The following is a 20,589-nucleotide window of genomic DNA, read 5'->3' as shown; positions in this document are numbered from 1 at the left end:
AAAGTTTGCTGTCCAAAAAAGTCAAATAGAATAAAATTCAATAAGCTCCGGGGCTCACCTAAGGAAGCCTTTTAGTTACTTTACACATTCCAACAGTAGTATTGCAAGATTAGTAACATCCGTTCACTCCGTGGCCCAGAATCCAAAGGGCTTCTCCCAGCTTCCCCAGGATTTGGGTGTGCCTTACAAGGGTTGTGTAACTTTTTAAAAAAGTTTTAAAGAAAGTTTACTTTCTGGGATAAGAGGTTGCTGCTTGAGCAATATGCACCCAGAACCTCACTGAGCTTAGGTAACTTTGTTGAAAGGAGGTCTTCTGTGTTCACTGTGGATATTCTGGTACATTGGTTCAACCTTGCTGGCTTTGCAAAACCTAGAAAAATAGTTCTATACAAGATCTTTTGCTACTCAGCAGAGAAAAGCCTAAACATGGGAAGCCTGAATACACAGAAAAGGAGAAACAGTGTCACTGAGCACAGAGGGAATTACTTCTAAATGAGCATGTATTTTGTGTTGTGATGTGTATTTTCATGGATTACCCAGTGAGCGGGAGAGGAATAAAGATGATGGTGATGATGGAAGCAGCTATAGGTGGAATAATAGACTGTAGAGAAAGTGGAAGAACTTGCTTAGCCTTTACCAAAAACTAATCTGTTTATCTATGGATATCTGTAGCATGTCATCTACACATCAAATGCACCCTCATTGGGAAATAATTAGTTTTCCGCCTTGCCCCTTTAGAGGCACGTGAAATAGCTGACAGAAACTTCTGTCTGCTGCTGTATTTCAAGCTTTATACATTACCCAGCAGAACATTTTTTTGGATAAACATTGAACATGTTTTAGCCAAAATTACCCACAGGAAAGAGCTGTAGCACAGTTATAAAAAATGTGCAGACAAAAGGTCCATGGTTCAATTGCTGGTACAGCCAGATTCTGCTGGGACAGATTCCTGTCTTCAACCCTGGAAACCCTCTGCTAGTCAGTATAGATAGACAGTGCTAAGCTAACTTATGGATTGACTTTGCCTTTGCATAAGGCTGTTTCCTATGTTCTAAACTAAGCCCCGCCAATCTCAGGAGAGTTGGTTATGTTGCAATTAATGGGATTCTAAAGTGCTTAACTTTCACTGTTTGGTGTGTTTTCTCACCAGATGTTCCTTAATGCAGCCCATTGAGGCCTTTATAAAGAATATATCATGTTAGAAGGATCTTTTTAACTTGTTCCTCTTTCCCATCTTTTCATAACTTACCTTTATGAATATACCACCCCTTATTTACATGATATGTCCTCTGTGAAAGGCCACATGTGTCATTCTGCCTCACGGGCAAGAAGAGCAAGAAAAAATGCCAGTGAAATGACTTTCTGTGGTTCCTGTGTCCGGTCCCCATCTTTAATTGTGCCTCACTCTCTTAGCAATTTTTGTGTTCTAATTGGAAACGGTTTCTACCAATGTGCTGAGGCACAGTCTGAACCAATCAGACACTGCCTTTCAGAGACACAGCCAGTGAGAGCAGTGGAATAGCATAGACTTCTCCTGTGCTGGTCCCTGTGCCACGGTTGGTCATGGAACCCCAAAGTCTGATCAGTTGCTATTTAAAGCCTGCCTTGTCCCATTCTTGCCCTTTCTTTTTGAGAAATCTCCTTCCTGAAACTCCCCAGGAATTCCTTGGCATACTGTTTTAAAAGCACAATATCTGCTGTTCCTGGAAAATCAAATTTTAAGCTTTAAATCCTTCATTAGTCTGTCATATATAGCAGCACATTGCCTACTAAAAGAAGTTTCAGGAAGTTAAAAGGGCTAGGGTTTTTTCTTCTTGGCATCTTGCTGCTCAGGCAGGTAAAGGGATTTCTTTGAGTATAGCCTCTAGGGAGGACTTCTATGCAAACATCACTTCAATCCTGGTTGCCCCTATTACAGTGGTCCCTCAGGTCACAAACATAATCCATTCCACGACTGTGGTCACTACCTGAATTGGTCGCGAGCCAAGTCATATTTCCCCATACGGTTCAATGTAAATAAGTTTAATCTGTTCTCTAAATATTTTTTATCACAAAAATTTGAAACAAAGTAACAAAGAACAACAAAGTAACAAAGTACAGTACAGTAGAGAACACTAACCTAGGTGCGGGGGAGGTTATTGTTTGGAGGGAGAGTTCAAACCATAATCGTACGATAGCGATCGTGCTGGGGGAGATGGCCATGATCGTGCTCATGCTTGTGCAGGGAAGACGGAGGTGATCGCGATCGCGCTCATTTTGGGAAGATGGTCACAGTTGCGCTTGGGGGGAAGAGGGGCATGATCATGGGTGCGCTCGTGCAGGGAAGATGGGCACAATCGCGATTGTCTTTGTGTGGCAACATGGCCGCGATCGTGGTTGTCACCCAATGCAGAGTTCGCGAACTGAGGTAATTTTTTTTCTGAAATTTCTGTTCACGACCTTATTTGGTCGTGACTGAGGCGTTCGTGAGCCAAGGTACCACTGTACTGCTTGGGTAGGAGGAATCCAAGAAAATTACTCAATTCCTATTAATTTAGAGAACCAGCCCATTTCTCCTTGCATGATGCAGTTATTCTGATATCAGTTTTGCTACAGTGCTTGGTAAATGACTGAAAACATTGGCTGCTGAGCTGTTACAGTCTCTGTAGAGAGAAATACAAAATGGAAATTCAGTCTGTGCTTGTGGTTCAGCTGCTGCCAGGCATGATCACCCATCTTGATTGTGTTCTGAAATGGACACAACTCTTCTTGCTTCCACAGTACCATACAACTGATCTTTCCTCTCCATGTTTGGCTGCCGTTTTCATTGGACTGAGCCTAAACTACTCACCTTCTTTTTTGCTCTTTTTTGGCTGCACTGAAAAGCACCTCTCACTTTCAGCCATTTTTCACCACTTGGTTTCAAACACATTTGTGTAGCTTTGGTACTGCTCTTACAGTGAAGTCCAACACGTATTTGTTCAGGTGTAAGTCCCACTGAGTTCACGGAATCTCAATCTAGGATTACACTTGCTTGTCCACAGTGTCACCACCCCCTGGCAATGGTGACTTCGTATGATTTTGCCTGTGATGTCATGCTTCAACAGCTGATACAAGGATGTTGTGAACCATATCTTACCATATCTAACTTGATTCAACAATATTGTGGGCTAATTCTGCTGAGAATGTGAGAACAAAAGGAAGAAAAAGGGGTGCTGGGAAACAGCAGCCAGAGGAACAAAGCACCAAGGGTAATGTGGATGTTTGGCAAAAGGAGAGTTTTTTGGCAGCTAGTTTGGTTGTGTATTACTGTGAAACGAAATGCCAAAATTAGATTATGTTTGGCAGAACCTTGTATTTTAATAACCAGAAACTAGGAACAGTGAGGCCTTTCAATTCTTTTCCAAAATACTTTTCCAAATCAAATCACATTTCTAATCTCATCTATGGAGTCTGTTAGGAACAAGTGCTCTCAACATCTCTCACATATCACCTTGGGATATTAAAAATGTGTCTGTTCTTCTCTTCTATTGTAAGGTTCTGGTCTCCTTTTTGGTGTGGTGAACAACCCAGAAATTGATGTCTGATGCCAACACTTATGACAGTTAGAAATCACAGTTCAGAGAAACTCACTTGTTCTTTTGATATTGTGGGACTAGTTAGTTGTGACTTACTAAAGTTACAATAATTTCAATGGGTTTTCAACACAGTAACATTTCATTAAATGGGGACCTTTCTTGGATCTCTCTCATTTGCACCAAGAAGAAACACTATATTACACAACTTGCCATGAAATTTTGTGCAATGTGTTTGGGTTTTACCTAACAGATGAGGACCAAAGCTACATATTGTTAATAAGATCACTCTTTCTTCTAGCTGAAACAAAGATCTGCTTCAAGTACTATCATGGAGTGAGTGGAGCACTGCGTGCCACAACCCCCAGTGTGACAGTGAAGAATAATGCAGCTCCTGTAAGTTTTATGCTTGCTTTTTTACCATGCTCATCAAGAAACTTTGTGCTGCCCTTGGCTTCTAACTTTTGGCTCTGAAATGTCTGTGGTCCACCTTTAAAGCTTGGTTTACTTGATTGTTGCCTTCTGTTAATCTAGGTTGATGTACTCTCTGCTGTCCTTTCACTATTAGGAAAAGGTGTTTTGGCATTTAAGCTGATCTGTGATTTGAATAGGTTTAAAATTGGTTGAACCTGATTATTTCTCTGTTTTTAATTGTAATTTTTCTCTGGCTTTTATGTTATGCTTCAATTAAGATGATGTTTTTAATCAGGGCTTTAAGGCTAGTTAACCTGGAGTGCCTTATTTTGGCACAAAGATTGTATGTATGTATGTATGGATGGATAACTCTTATTGCTAGAAAGATAGGCTCAAAGGTGAACCTAACGAATGGTAATAAATCTCAAAGTCAGAGGAATAACTTGATAAAATGTCTAGTGATAAGGAAAAGTAGAGGTTCAGTATTCTGCAAAAGTCCATCCTCCTCCCCATTACTAAAAAGCACACTATAAAACATAAACTTATGCTACAATACATACTTACATGGGAGTAAATCCCACTGAACTCAGTAGGATTTATATCTGAATAGACATGCATAGGATTGCATGTTAATATGCATACTTTCTACAACTTGCAGAGTTCATCTCTCCTTGCAATAGAACTTTGACCAAGACATATTTTTATTATTATATTTAACACTGAGCACACACAGTTCTATCCTAGGCATTGAAGTACTTTACTGGAGAGCATTTAAGGACCAGCCCTGTCATTCAGGACACAGGAGTACCCAGTTTCTAGACTGAGTCAGTATCAATTTATGAAATGATTTCCAGGCACCAAAGAACAATGATTCTCATGTTCAGTGTAAAGTTCTTGCAATTCTAGCTGTTAACCTTTTGCAGGAATACCTGATCAGCTGACCTATGAATTTAGAAAAAGGAATAAAATTGTGTCATCCTTGAGCCTTTGCATGTGAAAATATTTATAATGTATATCGGAAATGGTGCTGCTAAGCTCATTTTGCCTAGGATTTTGCAGTAACATAGAAACAGTGCGAGTCAGAAAGGGCCTCCCAGGCCATCTAATCTGACCTCCGGCACCAGCCGGCTCCGCTTCCGACATGCCCAACATGTGCATGTCCAGCCTATCTTTGAACACGCTCACCGATGGGGCCTCAACTACCTCTCGCGGAAGCCCATTCCATACCCTTGGGGTCCTAACTGTCAGGAAGTGCTTCCTGGCATCTAAATGGAACCTTGGTTCTCTGAGCTTTGCTCCATTGGAGCGCGTCCTGCCCTCCTCTGCAGGGGAGAACAGGTCTCTACCCATCTCAATGTGACATCCCCTCACATACCTGTATGTTGCTAACATATGCCCTCTGAGTTTCCTTTTCTCCAGGCTGAAGAGACCCAGTTCCCTCAGTCTCTCCTCATACCTCATGCCCTGCAAACTGGCCACCAACCTTGTAGCCCTGCGCTGCACTGACTCTAACCTGGCTATATCCTTTCTGTAATGAGGGGCCCAAAACTGAGCACAATATTCCAGTTGTGGGCACACCAGTAGAACAAGGGAGGGAAAAAACTTGCCCTCCCCACCCCAACCCAATCTAGATAGCCATATTTTTACAATGAGTGTTCACAGATTTCCTCCTCTCGCTCATGCCCAAGTGTAGTATAAAGCCCAAGATTTTGCTTTTAGTTCTTGCCTTAAGACTGGAACACCTAGCACATGTGGAAAGAAGTGAGAAAATAATTTACCCCTCCCAAAGTTAATGCACTGAGGGTATGTGTGCCTGGTTTTCCTGGCTGACAGGCAAGCTGTTTTCTGCTACAAGACACAGTAAGCCCTGTTTCCTCTCTTCTTTGTCTCAACTGCAGGGTCAATTTTGATGACAAATCAGTCTGTATTCACTTGTTTTTTGTATAGTCACTTGGGCGGCGGGGCGAGATTGCACCCGATTTTCCTCCAGGAGTGCACCCATGATCACGCATGTCTTCCCTGCACGAACGCAACTGCGATCGTGACCATCTCCCCACTTGGGGGAGTGGGGAGATGGCCACGATCTCGGTTGCCACCCAATGTGGAGTTCACGACCCAAGTCAAAATTTTCATGAAATTTTTGTTTGCAACCCAATTTGGTCGTGAACCAAGGCGTTCGTGAGCCAAGGTACCACTGTATATATAAGTTTTGTTCCTGTACAGTAATGAGCAACATGTTTGTCTCTGCATTTTCCTTTTATTCGTAAAGCAATATAAGGACTCTGTGACCAATTTTAAATAAAATATCTATCCTTTATTCCAGTGTGACAACAATTGTACATTTGTTGTACAACTGTAAATGTAGCTGCTCTCAAAAAGCATGGCAGCGGAACTGACTATACAAAGCAAATAGTGCAAGAAATTAATTGTAGTTGTTGCTGTTGTTGTTCCTAGGAGCATGGCAGAGATCATTACCAAGGCTATTTGTTTGTTAGTGTTTCTGATGCACACACATCTTTTAGCCACTGCACTCAGATCATGTCTCCCGTTATGGCCATCTAATAGAAGTACTAATAGCCTGTACATAATAACACTGTAATCTAACAAATTATACAGAGATATGTGACTGTAAAGTACCTTTGTAACCTTCCATGCTTCAGTGACTCCTTCTGAGCTCATTATGTGCATGAAGCAACAAATCTCAGATAGCGCTGGTCAATTGCCAAAGCACCACAAATCTTAATATTGCTCTGTTTTAACAACTTTAAAAAAATTCAGAGGAAGATTAATGGCTGGGCAAATGATAAGCATATGGGAGGGGGAATGACCAATGTTTAAAATGCTTTTAACAGGCTTTCAGCCAGGTAAGCTCACTTTCAGGGCCAAAAGTGGAAAGGAAGAAAAATGCTGTTCCCACCCCTTTTTAAATCTCCATCTGCCCACATATTTTTGCCAGTCGCAGAAGTTCCACTCTAAACAATGCAATCCAGAATGTCTTTACTTGGAAATAAGTCCCACTAGTTTGATGGGATTTACTCTCAGTTAAGTATGTATAGAATTACATCCTCAGTGACCAGTATGAAGTTTTTTTTGTTTTGTTTTTTAAGTTCTAGGAACTCCCCCCAGTCCACAGGTCATGTTATGGAGGTTTTTTTGTGATGGTGGTGGTTGTAGTGATATTATTTATTTTAACTGTGATACAAAAAATGCAGGATTTAATAGATTTATTGAGGTTGAAATCTGAATCAAATTATTTTGTAATAAACCTGCAGAATTTGAAGGAATATTTTAGCTTGAATAAATATGTTTCATCTTGCAAACAATTTTCTTTGCTTTTTTGTGTTCATTGGTGGGTATGGTCCTCAATTTTTACATTATTTTATGAGCTAACGTGATAGCCCCTCATTGCTTTAAAGACAGGATATACAAGAAGAAAGAAGGAAAGTCCAGCTACCATAGAACTCTATAGGTCAGGGGTGGAGGAATTTCTTCTATCATGTGCATGAATGTGGGACTTTTAGTGTTTGTGAACCATGGTAAAGAAACTGGAAATGAATCTTTATATAAATAAATAAATTGTAAAATGAGGAATGTTGTCCATGGGGTCATGATGGGTCGGACACGATTTTGCAACTAAAAACAACAACAACAACATGAGAAGATGTGAGCTATAATTATGTTGTAAAATTGGTTTAAATATAGGTAATTACAACCTATTTTGTACTTGTTTTTAAATTTTAACTTTGATCCCATGCTCAGACATTAATAAATGCATGAGTAAATGCATGTATATAAGTTTACATGCATATAGTTTAGTAAAAGAAATATATTTACCTAGATTTGCATACATGCATTTGCATTTTGGGAGACTGAGCTCTCTCTCTGTTTTTGCTTCACTTGTACAGTTTAAACCCAGCTTTACTTGGATTGTATTAAACCCCAAATACTTAGGTGGAGCTGAAAATAAGAAATAATTAAATGGATTCTGCACATGGAATGGAGGATGGCACTTCTGTATTTTGCCTCAGGCAGAAAAATGTCTTGGACTGGCCCTGATAACAGTGTAAATGTGCATTGTTCAGACATGAAACATGGCCAGCAACAGTAGCCTCCAACCTGTCCTTAGCTATAGTCTGTTTTAGATTGTAAGGCCGTCCTGTCCCTACCTGCAGAAATCCTCCCGTAACAACTGCAGGGCTATGACAAGTGTTCCTCTCCTGGCCCAGGTGCTTGCGTGAGTGGTGGCCAGCCAACCCCGGACAGTCTTACATGAGGCTGATTATCTGGATCTATTTCAGGTTTTGGCATAGAAGCAGCTTTGGCCATCCTGTATGATGACCTGTGCAAGGAGAGAGATGGGGAGTGTGACCTTGTTAACACGGTTGGGCCACTCAGTGATATTTGATATCCTCAACCAAGGTACCCATCAGAAGCAACTGTCTGAACTGGTAGTGGAGATACTGCATTGCAGTTGTTCTTCTACTTGGATGGCCAGTTCCAGAAGGTAGCTCTTGGGAAATACTGTTTGTCCTCTCAGTCTTTTGGCACCAAGTTAAGATGGCCCTCTTACCTAAGGGATTAAATGGTTTCATTCATTAAACCCTTTATTCCAATGTTTTGTATACTGGAAAATGTTAATGGACTTTAATTGTATTGCAGTCTTATTTTTTATGAACTGCCCTGAGAACTTCAGCTATTGGGCAGTATAGAAATAACAACAAGTCCTCATAATAGTTAGAAGTGCCACAGAAGGACCTCCTTGGGTTACCACAATCTCAGTTGTGTGGTTGTATCTGATCAAATGGGGATGCTAAAGTCAAGGGCCCATGAGTGACTTTGAATTCTGTGGTGATCATTTGTCTAAGACTCCTTGTAGTCCTTGAATTGAGGCTCCCAACCACAAGTCTCCAGTTCTCTGTGCCTTGACAAGTCTAGTAGGTGGTCCCCTGGACTTCAAGGGTGCCATCCAGACTACTTTACCAGCCTGTCTGTACAATTTGGTGACCTGAGTGCACATTCCAGCACCCCAAGCCTTTATGGAACAGCTAGCCTCAGAGCTAGCCCCCATCGCTTAATCCAGAGTTTCTCTGTAGTGCAGGACTATCGAACAGTCTGGATTTGTTTCTGGTCTGGTTCACCTCTGACCAAATTGCACTTAAATAAATTGTTGTGCTGTGCCTAGAAGTTGCCCTCAGAGGGAGAAATCCTACTGAGCCTTGATGAGGCCAAAGGTTGGGAGGATGGTGGCTGTGATGGGGAATATACCACATATTCCTTAGGGCACTCTGCACTGTTTCATTAGATCAGTTTTAGAAGGATTCTCCTGGCTTTAAATTGATTTACATTGAAACTGACACACACAATGAAAACCACTTACGTAGATGGTAGGACATGCTTTATTTAATAACACATATGAGAACTGCATTATCATGCATTTCTTGACTAATGATTTCTTAGGGAAAAAAGAACTAGTATTTTTATATAGCATTCCTTGGCCAACAAACTCCATCTCCTATCAGGCAATGTCTTTGCTTTGTTCAGAACACCTTCTTCCCTCAAATTACGAAGCAGGACAAACTCTTGCTGATAGAACAGATGGATCTTAATTTAATATAGTTAAGATGTGCTTCATAAGGAATTTGGGTTACCAGAAAAGAGACCTCTTTCAAGTTCTTAGAAAAGGTTTAAAAAGATGGGTCTTTCTGAAACTTTTGGATTCCTGTAGCACTGGGTGTGTTTTTCAAATTAAAACTGGAGACACATGTTATTTTTAAAACACAGAGAGCTCCCCATTTGCGTATTTGCACATGCACACATGTATCAGCTCTTGAAATGATTGGGCAGGTAAGGCATTCTTGCAACTGTGGTATAGCCTAGTTATTAGTTTCTTCTGCAGTCATGCTCTTCTCTAGGTCCAGTTAGGGTGGGTTGGCATTTCTGGACAATAGTGATAGTTCTCTAGCATTCCCCAACTGTCTCTATCAGCTACAGCATAGGCAACATCAGGGAGTAACAATGCATCCTTACACCCTCCCTTATGCTGCCATTTTGAATTAAGTGTGTGCGCGCGCACATCTCTACTACATGGGGTCTTCCTACTCCAATAACTGTAGGGATGGATGGATGGATGCATCAATCAGTGTGTCTGAATTTTTCAACAAATATCAGCCCTTTCTGGCAAGACACAAGGGAGCCCCATCTCATCACTCTGGTAGGACTGCCTGTATCGCAAATTTAGACATCAGTGGCACAATGGATTTTGTCAGTGTGTGTCACTTGAGAAAAGAAAAGGAACACAGAATGGAGAGAATACTGTAAAGCAAGCATGAAGCACCTCGGTCCAGAGGCCACATCTAGGCTGCTTGGGATCCCAGACTTACCCTTGGATTCCTCAGGAGCTCATGCCCCATTTCCTTTGACTCTACTCTCTTAGCCAGGGGACATGGAGGTACAGCAGCTTAATGTCGCTGCAACTGTTGATCAGAAATGGTTGTCACTCAAACGGTTTGAGCCCAACCTCACAGGACAGAGTGATCTCCCATTGTCTGCCCCGAGTTTCTGCCCACCCAGCAATTTGAAAGCATACTATCTGTGAGTAGATAAATAGGAACCACCACCCCCTGGTGGGAAACTGGCTGGCTTCGTTCAAGATGAAAGCAAGCATCGATGCTACATCTGCCTCAGTGTGCTTGGCAGAAGATCATCAGAGAAAAGCCCCAGATGAACTGACTTTATAAAGAACTTCACTGGCCAACCTGTGCTCACCCCCTGTGGTGCACCGGCACAATAACAGACTAGAAACCTCAGGCACCAGAACAGCCATTATGTGTAAAAAAATTGTAGACTTCCTGGCAATATATGTCATATGATAAACAAATAAACAAATAAATCTCTTAGCCCACCCCCTCTGCCTTGACCTTAAGGTCTCTCTTAAGGTTTAGTTTCTGGTAATAAGAACTTTAAATTACAGTATGCTGAGGTTTTTTCGGTAGTTTTTACTCTGCCACTTTTGTCTTTGGTCCCATCTCTTTGTTTTTGGCTTCATCCACCACTAGAATGTGGCTTCTGATAACTTCTCTGACATGGAATTTGGCCCTTGGGTTGAAAAAGACCCTAGATGAGAAGTATAGAGAAGAGATATACAAGCTATAAAAGCAGACAATACAGATGCTCATTACACTTGGACCCTTGGGATCTGCATTAGTTTGTGGCATTGATAAAGCTTAATCCTGGATAATATTGGTTTCAGAATAATACCATTCACATCCCATCAAAGTACATTCTAGTTATGCTGCCTTCCCTTACTCCAAGATGCTTAAAATATGTTTAACTGTCTAGTGAAGTGAATAGAGACTGTGCTAGGAAAATATTTCCTATTTGTTAGTTCACGTTCTCATCTTCAGAAATAGTTACAGGGGCTGGGCTTTGATTATTCAGTGTTTCAGGCAAGACAGATTAAATGTGTGGCCCATGCTCAAACCCATTCTAATTAAAATAGCCCTGAATGCCATTTGGATTGACAAGGTTGTGTTGCAGGAGAGCACATGCCAACTTGGTGGCAGGTTGAAGTGGAAGTAATACACAGCATTTTCATCGGAGAGCAACACTGGTCAAAGGCAAGTAACCTGCTTTTGGAAGTTGCTCAGCATCTAAATTTCTACCAAAGAAACATCTGGCCAGATTTTCCGAAATGCTGATTTTCTAGACTTAACTGTGCTTTGCAAGATGTTTTAGGTCCTAAAGCATCCAGCAAAGCACAATTGAGGCCAGAAAATCAGAGTTAGAGTGGAACAAAGGGACAAATTTACTGGGTTCTGTCCTCAATGTGACAACTGTCTAAATTAAGCAATCACAGAAAACAACAGAGGAAAATAAGGGAGAGACAAATCTAGGGACTAATGTAGGGGTAGGCAAAATCATACCTGTAGACACCAAGTCAGCCCCAGGCACCTTTCTTGGTACCCAGCAGGGTGTTTTACCCCTCGCACTTAAAAAAAAAAAAAAATCTTATAGGCAGATTTACGTGAAGCAAGTTTTCTTGCTGTTGAAAACTGTGGGTTCAGAGCACTTGTTTAGGATGTTTTGTGGGCTCAGCCTGCTCCTTCTGCCCTGTGCTCAGCCTTTGCAGTTGGATACTTTCCCTTTGGCAGACCTCCCGTGGCAGCCATTTTGTGCTGATGTCCAGAACATTTTCCCAAATTGCCCAAAGTGCCCACAGACCCAAAAGGGGCTTCCTACCCTTGTTTGAGGGGATCGAAATGCCATACAGACAGCTCCGTTAAAATAGCAGCAAAAAATCAAGTTCTTAGGGAAATGTGGCAGGTTAGCAAGGTGGAGATTGGCTTGGTGGTTAAGGTTGTCTGGGTGACCAATCAGGCATCGGGCTGAAGGAAGTGCTTTCCCTCCATTATATGAGTGGCAACTCAGTGAGGAGAGGGCCTCCGCATCCCTTTGGCTGGCTTTGAGAGACAGCATCCAATCAGGCTGCATCAACATTGTGTTACATTGATTACCGAACAGCTAATAGTACCCTGCTTGTGCTTTTCCCTTCTTCATGTAGCATCTAGGCTTGCATGCAAGTACCCAATTTTTAAAAGTTTCCTGGGGGCAGGGGTAGAAGAGGCGTGATGCAGACACCCTTTTCCTCTTTGCTCCTAAACTTTCTGGTGATGCCCCCCCTTTTTTTTTTAATAGAAAAGGACTCCTCATGTGCAGCTCTTTGGGACTGTAGCTTAGAAATGCAAAGCTATTTTATTTGTTTGACATTCAGGAACCTTATATTTCAGTTGGTTATCAGAAGCAGTTACTACCATAACAGACAATATACCTATTCTGGCAAGTGCATTTGTTTTCCTGTAATAAATACAAGCTGTTTGCAAGCAGTAAAGATAAGAGAATGTTCTTTTTATCAACACTAGAAAACACTCTGATAAAATTACTGTAATTCCTTACCTTGCCTTCTACTGCTCTGAGAAGGAGGTCTCCCATGGCCTCCATTTTCCCTTTACTGTTAAAAGCATTCACTAGACAAATAAGTGTTTTGATCAATAACTGCCTAATGAACACTTTTCATTGATTTTCTACTTGATTGTGGCTATAGGAATATTAGTATGACGTGTTACAAGTGTTATTCTTATTTTTTAAAGATACATTGATGACAGCTTCCCTGTTATTTTTCTTTGTCCAGCAGATTTTTAAAAGCATTGCCAATGAAGATTCAGGACAAGGACAGGGAAGCAGAAGACTGATCAGTTTCTCATTGTCAGGTATGTATGTATGTATTTAGCTTCCCCCTTTTTTTCTTGCAGAGAACACAAGGTGGTCATATGATCTTTCTATCCATTTTATCCTTAAAACAACCCTGTGGTGGGTAGGATGGGTGGAGAGTCAGTGACTGGCCCAAAGTCACTTCCTGGCAGAGTGCAGACTAGAATCCATCTCAACCAAGTCTCAGTCAAGCATTCTAACCACTGTGTCATAACACTTAGTGTAACGTTGAAAAATGCTGCTACACTTTTGAACAAGAGATTTAAGCATCTCTAAATTGTTTGACCTGGATTTTAATTATCATCATTGCATCTTGCCTTTCCTGCCATCAGTGTCGGGCAGTGTACACATGTTTATATAGTCACATCATCATAATAGTTAAATATTAGGTGAAACTGGTAATCTGACCAAAACCATTGGGGATTTCCATGACTCTGAGAAATTTTAAATCCAGACCTCCCATGTCCATTTCCCAGTCTATTTATCCCCTCTCCATTTATCCCAAATGCTGGACTAAGTCCTCCAAGTTGACTGATTTTTTTTAAAAGAAACAAAAATTTCCCTTTTATTTTTGGACTTGAATAAAAATCATGAGCATTTTAATATATTGAATTTTAAGAGAAATCACAAGATGATTGCAGAGCTCTCAGAATTTCAGTTTTATGTGTCTTTTTCTAGATCCAAATAGCTATCCATTGCAGCTATTATTCCACACTGAAGCCTGGGAAAGTGAATATGATTGGGTTTTCCTGCTGGCTGTACCACTTTTGGTCATCTTCTTGTTAAATAATCATCCTACTGTTCTAAGGAAATAGAAAGAGAAACAATTTGCAAGTCCTCACCTGCAAATATAGGGCTCATATGGTACTACATCTGTTCCTTACATGCCCTTTTGATTGCTGGTATGTTTTTGTTTTTACCGGTTGCCGTAATAAATCTTTTTTCCTGCGCTGCCACTGGGCAGTCCCTGATCCATGTTTTGCATATTCTCCATGACAATCATGCCATTGCTTCTTTTTACTCTAATCTTAAGCCATTCGTCTCTCTTCATCTTTTATCAGAAAATTTCCTAAGGGAATTTGTTTACAGGTATTTAGGAGACCATGATTTGTAACTAGTACCTTGCACAACTTTTGTATGAGTAAATATAAGCTTAATTTTACAGACTAATAAATAGGTTTGGAGACAGAGTAGCCAGTTATAAATGGTCAAAAATAAGAAAATGTGTCACCAAAAAGAGGACTCTAATATTTGCATATACTAATTTGTATTTATAGATGCAAATTTAGAAAGATTTATTACAATTTAAACAGCACATATCACCAGAGGGTGGAAAGCTGACCAGGTAACCAGTATGCCTTACATAGTATGTTGTGCGGGTGCTGTTGATAGGTAATTTCAAGGTAAAACTCTTCCTTCTGATAGTTCTTTATGGCACACAGAGACTTTGGATAAAATAATTTCCCTTTGCATACCCCTCTCCTGTACAACAGAATGATTTATTACATGACTATCCATCAAGAAGTTCAGGGTAGTGTACATGAATTCCCTCCTTTATCCACACAGCAAACATTTTTAGGTAAACTAGGCCAGGAGTAACTGATGGGGCTTATCTGCAAAGAACTCAAAGCATAGACTAGGGATACATACTCAATTTATCCTAGGCTCTGGCCACTCAAGTGGGGTCTTATTCTCTCCTGGTGCACCCTCAAACACACAGCAGTGGCATCTCCATACATCTATCATTTTGCAGGGGAAGACCAGCAATGCTGGATAAGCTACCCTTCAAGAAAGCTTGTCTGCCATTTCTAAGCATCTTATTAAGGAGCTCCGGTGCTTCCTTGAATGCACTTTGAAAGCCACTGGGCCAGGGTTGTCCAGTGAGCTTCAGAGCAGAATTGAAACTTGAAGTTGTTGTTGTTGTTTTTAATTTATAGGCTCCTGAAAACCCAACAAGGCTCTCTAAGCAGAGAACAAAGCAACTTACAATTCCTGGTTAGAAGCAGGGGTGGGAAAAACTTCTGGTGGTAGAATGAGCTCTTTCAGACAATTAGTTGGTAAAATCAGGTCTCAAAATACCAACAAACTTGGCCTCTGTCACAACTTTCTCTCCAATGTACCATGCAGCATTTTAGTGGATTGTGCCTATAAAGTCTATTGGAACCTTAATGATCTGTTTTCCCCTTCTTTTCATTCTTCTTGAAGACAATTAAGAAACTGTTGTCCCTGTTAGCAATATGTGAATAATTAATTCTTTTTCCTCTTCTGCTTATGAACTAGACTAATTTTTTATCACCACTGTCCCCAGTTTTAACTGATTGTCCTCTTCCCCCATAGCTGTAAATCCTTTCCCTGTAGACTTCTTCAGGCTGTCTTTGTGAATTTATTTCTCTTCTTTTACCAAAGATAGAACTTTTTAAGCTTTGCATTGTTCTGTTTCATATTTTTATCCCATTTCCTGGCAGGATTTTGTTCAGCACTTACATAATGTGGAAAAATATGCCACCCTGCTGTATTTTGCCATAATCTCATACTTCAGACACGGGGAACCTCTGCTCTACAAGTTGGAGTTCTTCATATCACTCAGCAGCTTCTTCCCCTGGACAGAAGCACATGGCCCCAGAGAGCTTTCCTGAATGGAAGAGGGCTCCATATCTCTGCCATATGTTATCAACTGTTCCCCATGCCATATATTACCAGACGCTTTCATAACTTGCTATGTATCCATGAAAGTCTTCTGCCACTTCCTTTTGAATGGTCTTACTATGACTCTATGTCATATCTGGATACCCTCTTGTTAAAAAAAACTTAGTAAACTGTTCTAAGGCACCTGATTAGGTAGGAAGTGTCCATGAAAGCTTCTACCAAAGTATGTGTTAGTTTGTAACCAAGATTTTTGATTGTTTTCATTCCCTGAAAGAATCTTTGGCTGATTTCACTCCTCCTCAAATTCAGTTCTACTCTACAGATTTTTTTTGCCCTGTCCAATTGCCTTTTAAGACCTTCCTTCCACCAGTGTTTCTTCTAATGATAATTAATTATAATTAAAGTCTCTTGATTCCATTTAGAGCATTTACATGTCCTCCAGCTTCACAAAAGTATACCATATATCTTGTACACTGTGGGATGGATCCTTGGATAATATCTTACTTTGTAGCCTGTGGGATGGATTCAGAAGAGAAAGCATTGTGTTCCTGATTGTTTAATACATTTATGGCATCTTTTTGCATCCAAATCCAACAGTCTGCCCATTATAGCATTCCGTCTGTCTTCAAAGACTATCTATTCCATGGCTATTACCCCTGTTATGTAAAACTGTCCATATCATGGGAATGTTCAATTGCTCTGTATTATTTCCCGAGAAAGTATAATTTCTCCAAGTAAGTCATCCAGTTTCCATTGCTCTTAAATCATTTAGTTCCAAGAAATGGGCTACTCTATCATTTTGTTATGGACTTCATATGAGTTTTTGAATGATTGAGAAAATGTATAGAAAAATGTGCTTGCTCTGCCTTCTGTTTCTTCCCTGCTCCAGTGATCTGTTTCTGAGAAATTGCCTGGCATTTTCAAACTGATTGATATGCGCCACTTGTTGTAAGGAGGTCTATGATTTATGAGCAATCAGAAATGATGTATGGTATATTAATGTCATTCGTCAATAGGTCTTGGTGTAAAAATATACACACAGAATGTTAACTGCTGTTTTGATTTTCTTCAGTTCTTATGCACCCAAGAATTACCTTGGGAAAACCAAAGTACACTGAACTCTTTTGCATTTTTTTTAATCAACAAAAGCTTTAGAAATTTGACAGCCTGGGCAAACCCATTTTCAGAGGCATTCTGACAAGGTGAAAATATTTTCATGGGTGAGGGGTGGGTTCTTAGTGGATAAGGCTGTTGTGTTTTTCTTGAAATACTGTAAGCTGGCACTGGAATCGAAGACCACAGAAAATGCTTGTCTGGAAATTCCTCGGTTTGGGTTTCTTTCTTGAGTTCCAGAGCAGAGAGTAAACTAACATTTTGGAAGTTCCAGTCATGTGTTATTTGGGCTGGAGAAACAGAGAGGTTTGCAGTGCCCATGAAAGCAACCCTTCCCTACCTTGGCTTGACCAGAGTCTCAGGAAAAGAGGGAGGAGATTACATTTTTAAATCTTTTCCTCCTCCTCCTCTTCCTCTTCCTCCAGCAACTATGGAGGATTTTTTCTTACCCCTTTCACGCCGTTTCTCCTTCAAAGTTGCTTTCTTAAACAGGGCTGTGCAATTTTGCAGGCCTCTTTCCTTTCCCTGGCCCAAACTCTCACACTGTTGGACCTTAATCACAACACAGCCACTTGCTGCAAGTGGAGAGTATGAATTGCCGAATAAAGGGGGAAACATCACCAAAAAAGAGGTCTGGAGAGGACAGTGGTTGCATAATATCTGCATACATTTTAGGCATGAGTATTATCATTTGAACAGAAATGCAGTATATCTCAGTGGGAAAGGCCGTGCCCAGGTGGCCTGTGCATTCTATTGTTCAGGTGCTGTTGATGGGCAAGAGTCCATGCAGTTCTCTATCTTAAAATCAAAATTGGAAAGGACGGCCCTTCAAACAGAGGACTGCCCTTGCATGATTGTACCTACAGTTGGAAGGCTCTGATCGTCTTTGGAGCCCTCCAGCCAGTCTGGTCTGTTCCCATGAGGTCGCTGCAGTTTTTAACCATGATCTTTATGCAGTTTAATCCTGCTGGAATATCTTTTACTTGTTCTGAATGTTGCTTTGGTTGACATTGCTGCCATGAATGTGAAATATTACAAAAGCAGGGGAGACAAAAAATGGCTTATGGATAAAATGTTGGCTGAAGTGAATGCTAATAGGAATTATTAATCTTATGCAGATTTCCAGGCCTTTGGGTTGAAGAAAGGCATGTTCTTCAATCCAGACCCTTATCTAAAGATTTCTATCCAGCCTGGAAAGCATAGCATATTTCCAGCTCTTCCTCACCACGGACAGGAGAAGAGATCGAAGATCATGTGTAATACAGTCAATCCTATCTGGCAAGGAGAGGTGAGCCATTGGCTTTCAAAGAGTTTAATACCTATCAGCATAAATGTACATATTTCTAAAATTTTTGTTGGAAGCTGTCTGGAGGGAGGCAGAGGAAAGCCATTTCTTTCTGCTGCAGTATGATGTGTGCATCTTCTAAGAGTGCCTAACTGAGAGAGGGCAGGTCTCAAGCTGGCTGGACATGGCAGCCACTGACCTGGGGCCTTTCTCCAGTGAGTGGGCACTGTTGCAGTGACTCAGGGTTAGAAAGGTGTTCTGAAATGTGTACAGCAGCTGTTGGGAGTGTGAAAGGCAGCTGCTTTGTGTGCATGTTCTCGGGGGCTGCTGGTTGGTCTCCAGAAATGGAGTCAGAGGAGGAGGAAGAGGCACAGGAGGGGACCATGGAATGTGGGCCAGTTCCAGACTTTGAGCCGTGAGAAGTGCTTCCACTTCTCTCAAGGCTGGAGTCCCCAGTGGCCAGGCAGAGTCTGGGAATAACCAAGTTGTACAGTCAGCAGGAGGGGACTTGGAACAGGGGAGTTTCAGAGAGACAGATGAGGTGGTCATGGCTCTTGCCCCTGTGCTGCGTCATTAGCAGAGGGCAATCCAAATTAGAGGATCAGAGTGTGAAGAGGAGGCATGCTCACTTTCAGAAAGTCTCTTTGAAGGGAGACTTGGCATGCTCCTAAGGAGAGTTCCTGGAGGTGCATACTAGATTGGGTTCAACTAACCACTTTGTGCATGCTCAGAGATTCAGTCTCTGTGTTTGTGTGTCTGGAAAACACTTTGATTTGGCAAGAAAGAACATTTTGCAAGAAAGGTCTGTGATTCTGAATGTGTGAAGGGAGGAACCCTAGCTCATGACAGCTGCTGTTCTTCTCTTTCATATCTACCAGAGCTGAACTCTGATGCTGAAAGACATTTTGAAGCTGTACCCTGGAATATTGAGGCTCAAATCAAGTCCTGCTTCAAGGGATGTCTGTTAGAAGAAAGGGTTTGGATCTAAGTAGGATGCATAAAAGAAAGAACATTATGCTGAAAATAAAGAACAGGGAGAAAACAAGAAGAGATACAAGTCCTGGTGAGGTCTTCTTGAGTAGGCTGAAAAACCAGGGTTCCAAATCTCTTAGAGAGCTACCACAAATAGGAAGATATATCCCTATGTAATAGAATGTGCTAAGACTGGGAGAAGCTAGTGCCCTGCCTCTCCTCTCCTTTTATCCTACTTAGATATAAAGCACCTGAAGAGGGCTAAAGTTCTGAGAGCTGAGGAAGAGAAGATATGGTGGTAGCAAGGAGAAGGTGAAACAGTCCATGCATTCGGCTCACATTTTTAGTTTTCTCGTTGATGAATCTTTAGGCCTGTGCGAAGTGATGCATTTGGTTGTATGTGCCCACCATGTCCATTTGTTTATTTAATTAATCATATTGCATCCTACAGGAACAACTTTATTGTGTTAGCCATTGACCTTGACAACGTCCAGGTAGACTTTTCATAGAAAATTTCCATTCCAAAAGTTGCAGTGCAATAAAGGATTAGTCATTCAGCAGAAATAATAGAAGTTAAAATAGAATATGTTTTACCTAATATAACAAAATCTTGGCTTAAACTAAAAGATCTGTTATCTATTATATCAAGGCATCTCCTACGCTAAGTACTCTGATCCTTTCCATTTCCTTGCTGCTAAAACACACAAAACTGTTCTACAAGTCATAAAAAGCTGAGTGTCTTCTGGCAAAAAAAGCAAACCCAGAGCACTTCCTTATCATAACAGATTATTAATTTAAACAAAATGTTTTCCAAGAAAGTTTTTCTTGGCCAGCCTTGAGGGGCATTTCAGTACATAATGAATTTTATTCACCATCTGATTTAAATTATGGATCTGATGGAGGACAGGAACTATTTGTACCTGCCATCCAAATGGCAAAAAGCATAATCTGTGACGATGGTTTGGGTTAGGCAACTTCTGCTCCTCCAGTTGTTTGGCCTACAACTCCCATCAGCCCCAGACATCATAAGCCATAGTGAAGCACGAAGGGAAGTTTGGAGCAAAGCATCTGGAGGGCTACAAATTGCCTAGCTCTGGTGTAGTTCAAGAAAAGCATTACACAACAAAAATAATGTCAGGTCTTCAAGCTTGATGGTCCTTACAAAATAGGTCCCATCAATAATATTTTGGATGTTGCAACAGCCTCATACCCTTTCTAACTGGTCCTTCCCGGAGATTGGTTTTTTTATTATTATTCTTTGCTTTGTGGAGTGTTCCAAACTATTTCAGGCAACATACCTTGAACTTACTATGAATAATGCTACTTTGACTTTCCAAT

The 20,589-nt window shown here is 40.9% G+C and overlaps 1 protein-coding gene across 1 annotated transcript in view; it reads left to right on the top strand.

Annotated features, from left to right (window-relative positions):
• The window catches only part of HECW1 (HECT, C2 and WW domain containing E3 ubiquitin protein ligase 1), a 145,697-nt gene that overhangs the window by 20,949 nt on the left and 104,159 nt on the right, over positions 1 to 20,589 (top strand). Inside the window, exons 3-5 of the mRNA XM_044419120.1 lie at positions 3,856 to 3,950; positions 13,159 to 13,234; positions 18,113 to 18,282. Coding sequence (XP_044275055.1) covers positions 3,856 to 3,950; positions 13,159 to 13,234; positions 18,113 to 18,282 — 341 coding nt within the window. The remainder of the gene's footprint in view (positions 1 to 3,855; positions 3,951 to 13,158; positions 13,235 to 18,112; positions 18,283 to 20,589) is intronic.

The sequence above is a fragment of the Varanus komodoensis genome, unplaced genomic scaffold (assembly GCF_004798865.1).
Source record: "Varanus komodoensis strain SLA01 unplaced genomic scaffold, ASM479886v1 scaffold10, whole genome shotgun sequence".
NCBI lineage: Eukaryota > Metazoa > Chordata > Lepidosauria > Squamata > Varanidae > Varanus > Varanus komodoensis.
Note: the sequence above shows the minus strand (reverse complement) of the source record. Positions and strands in the feature narration are given on the sequence as shown.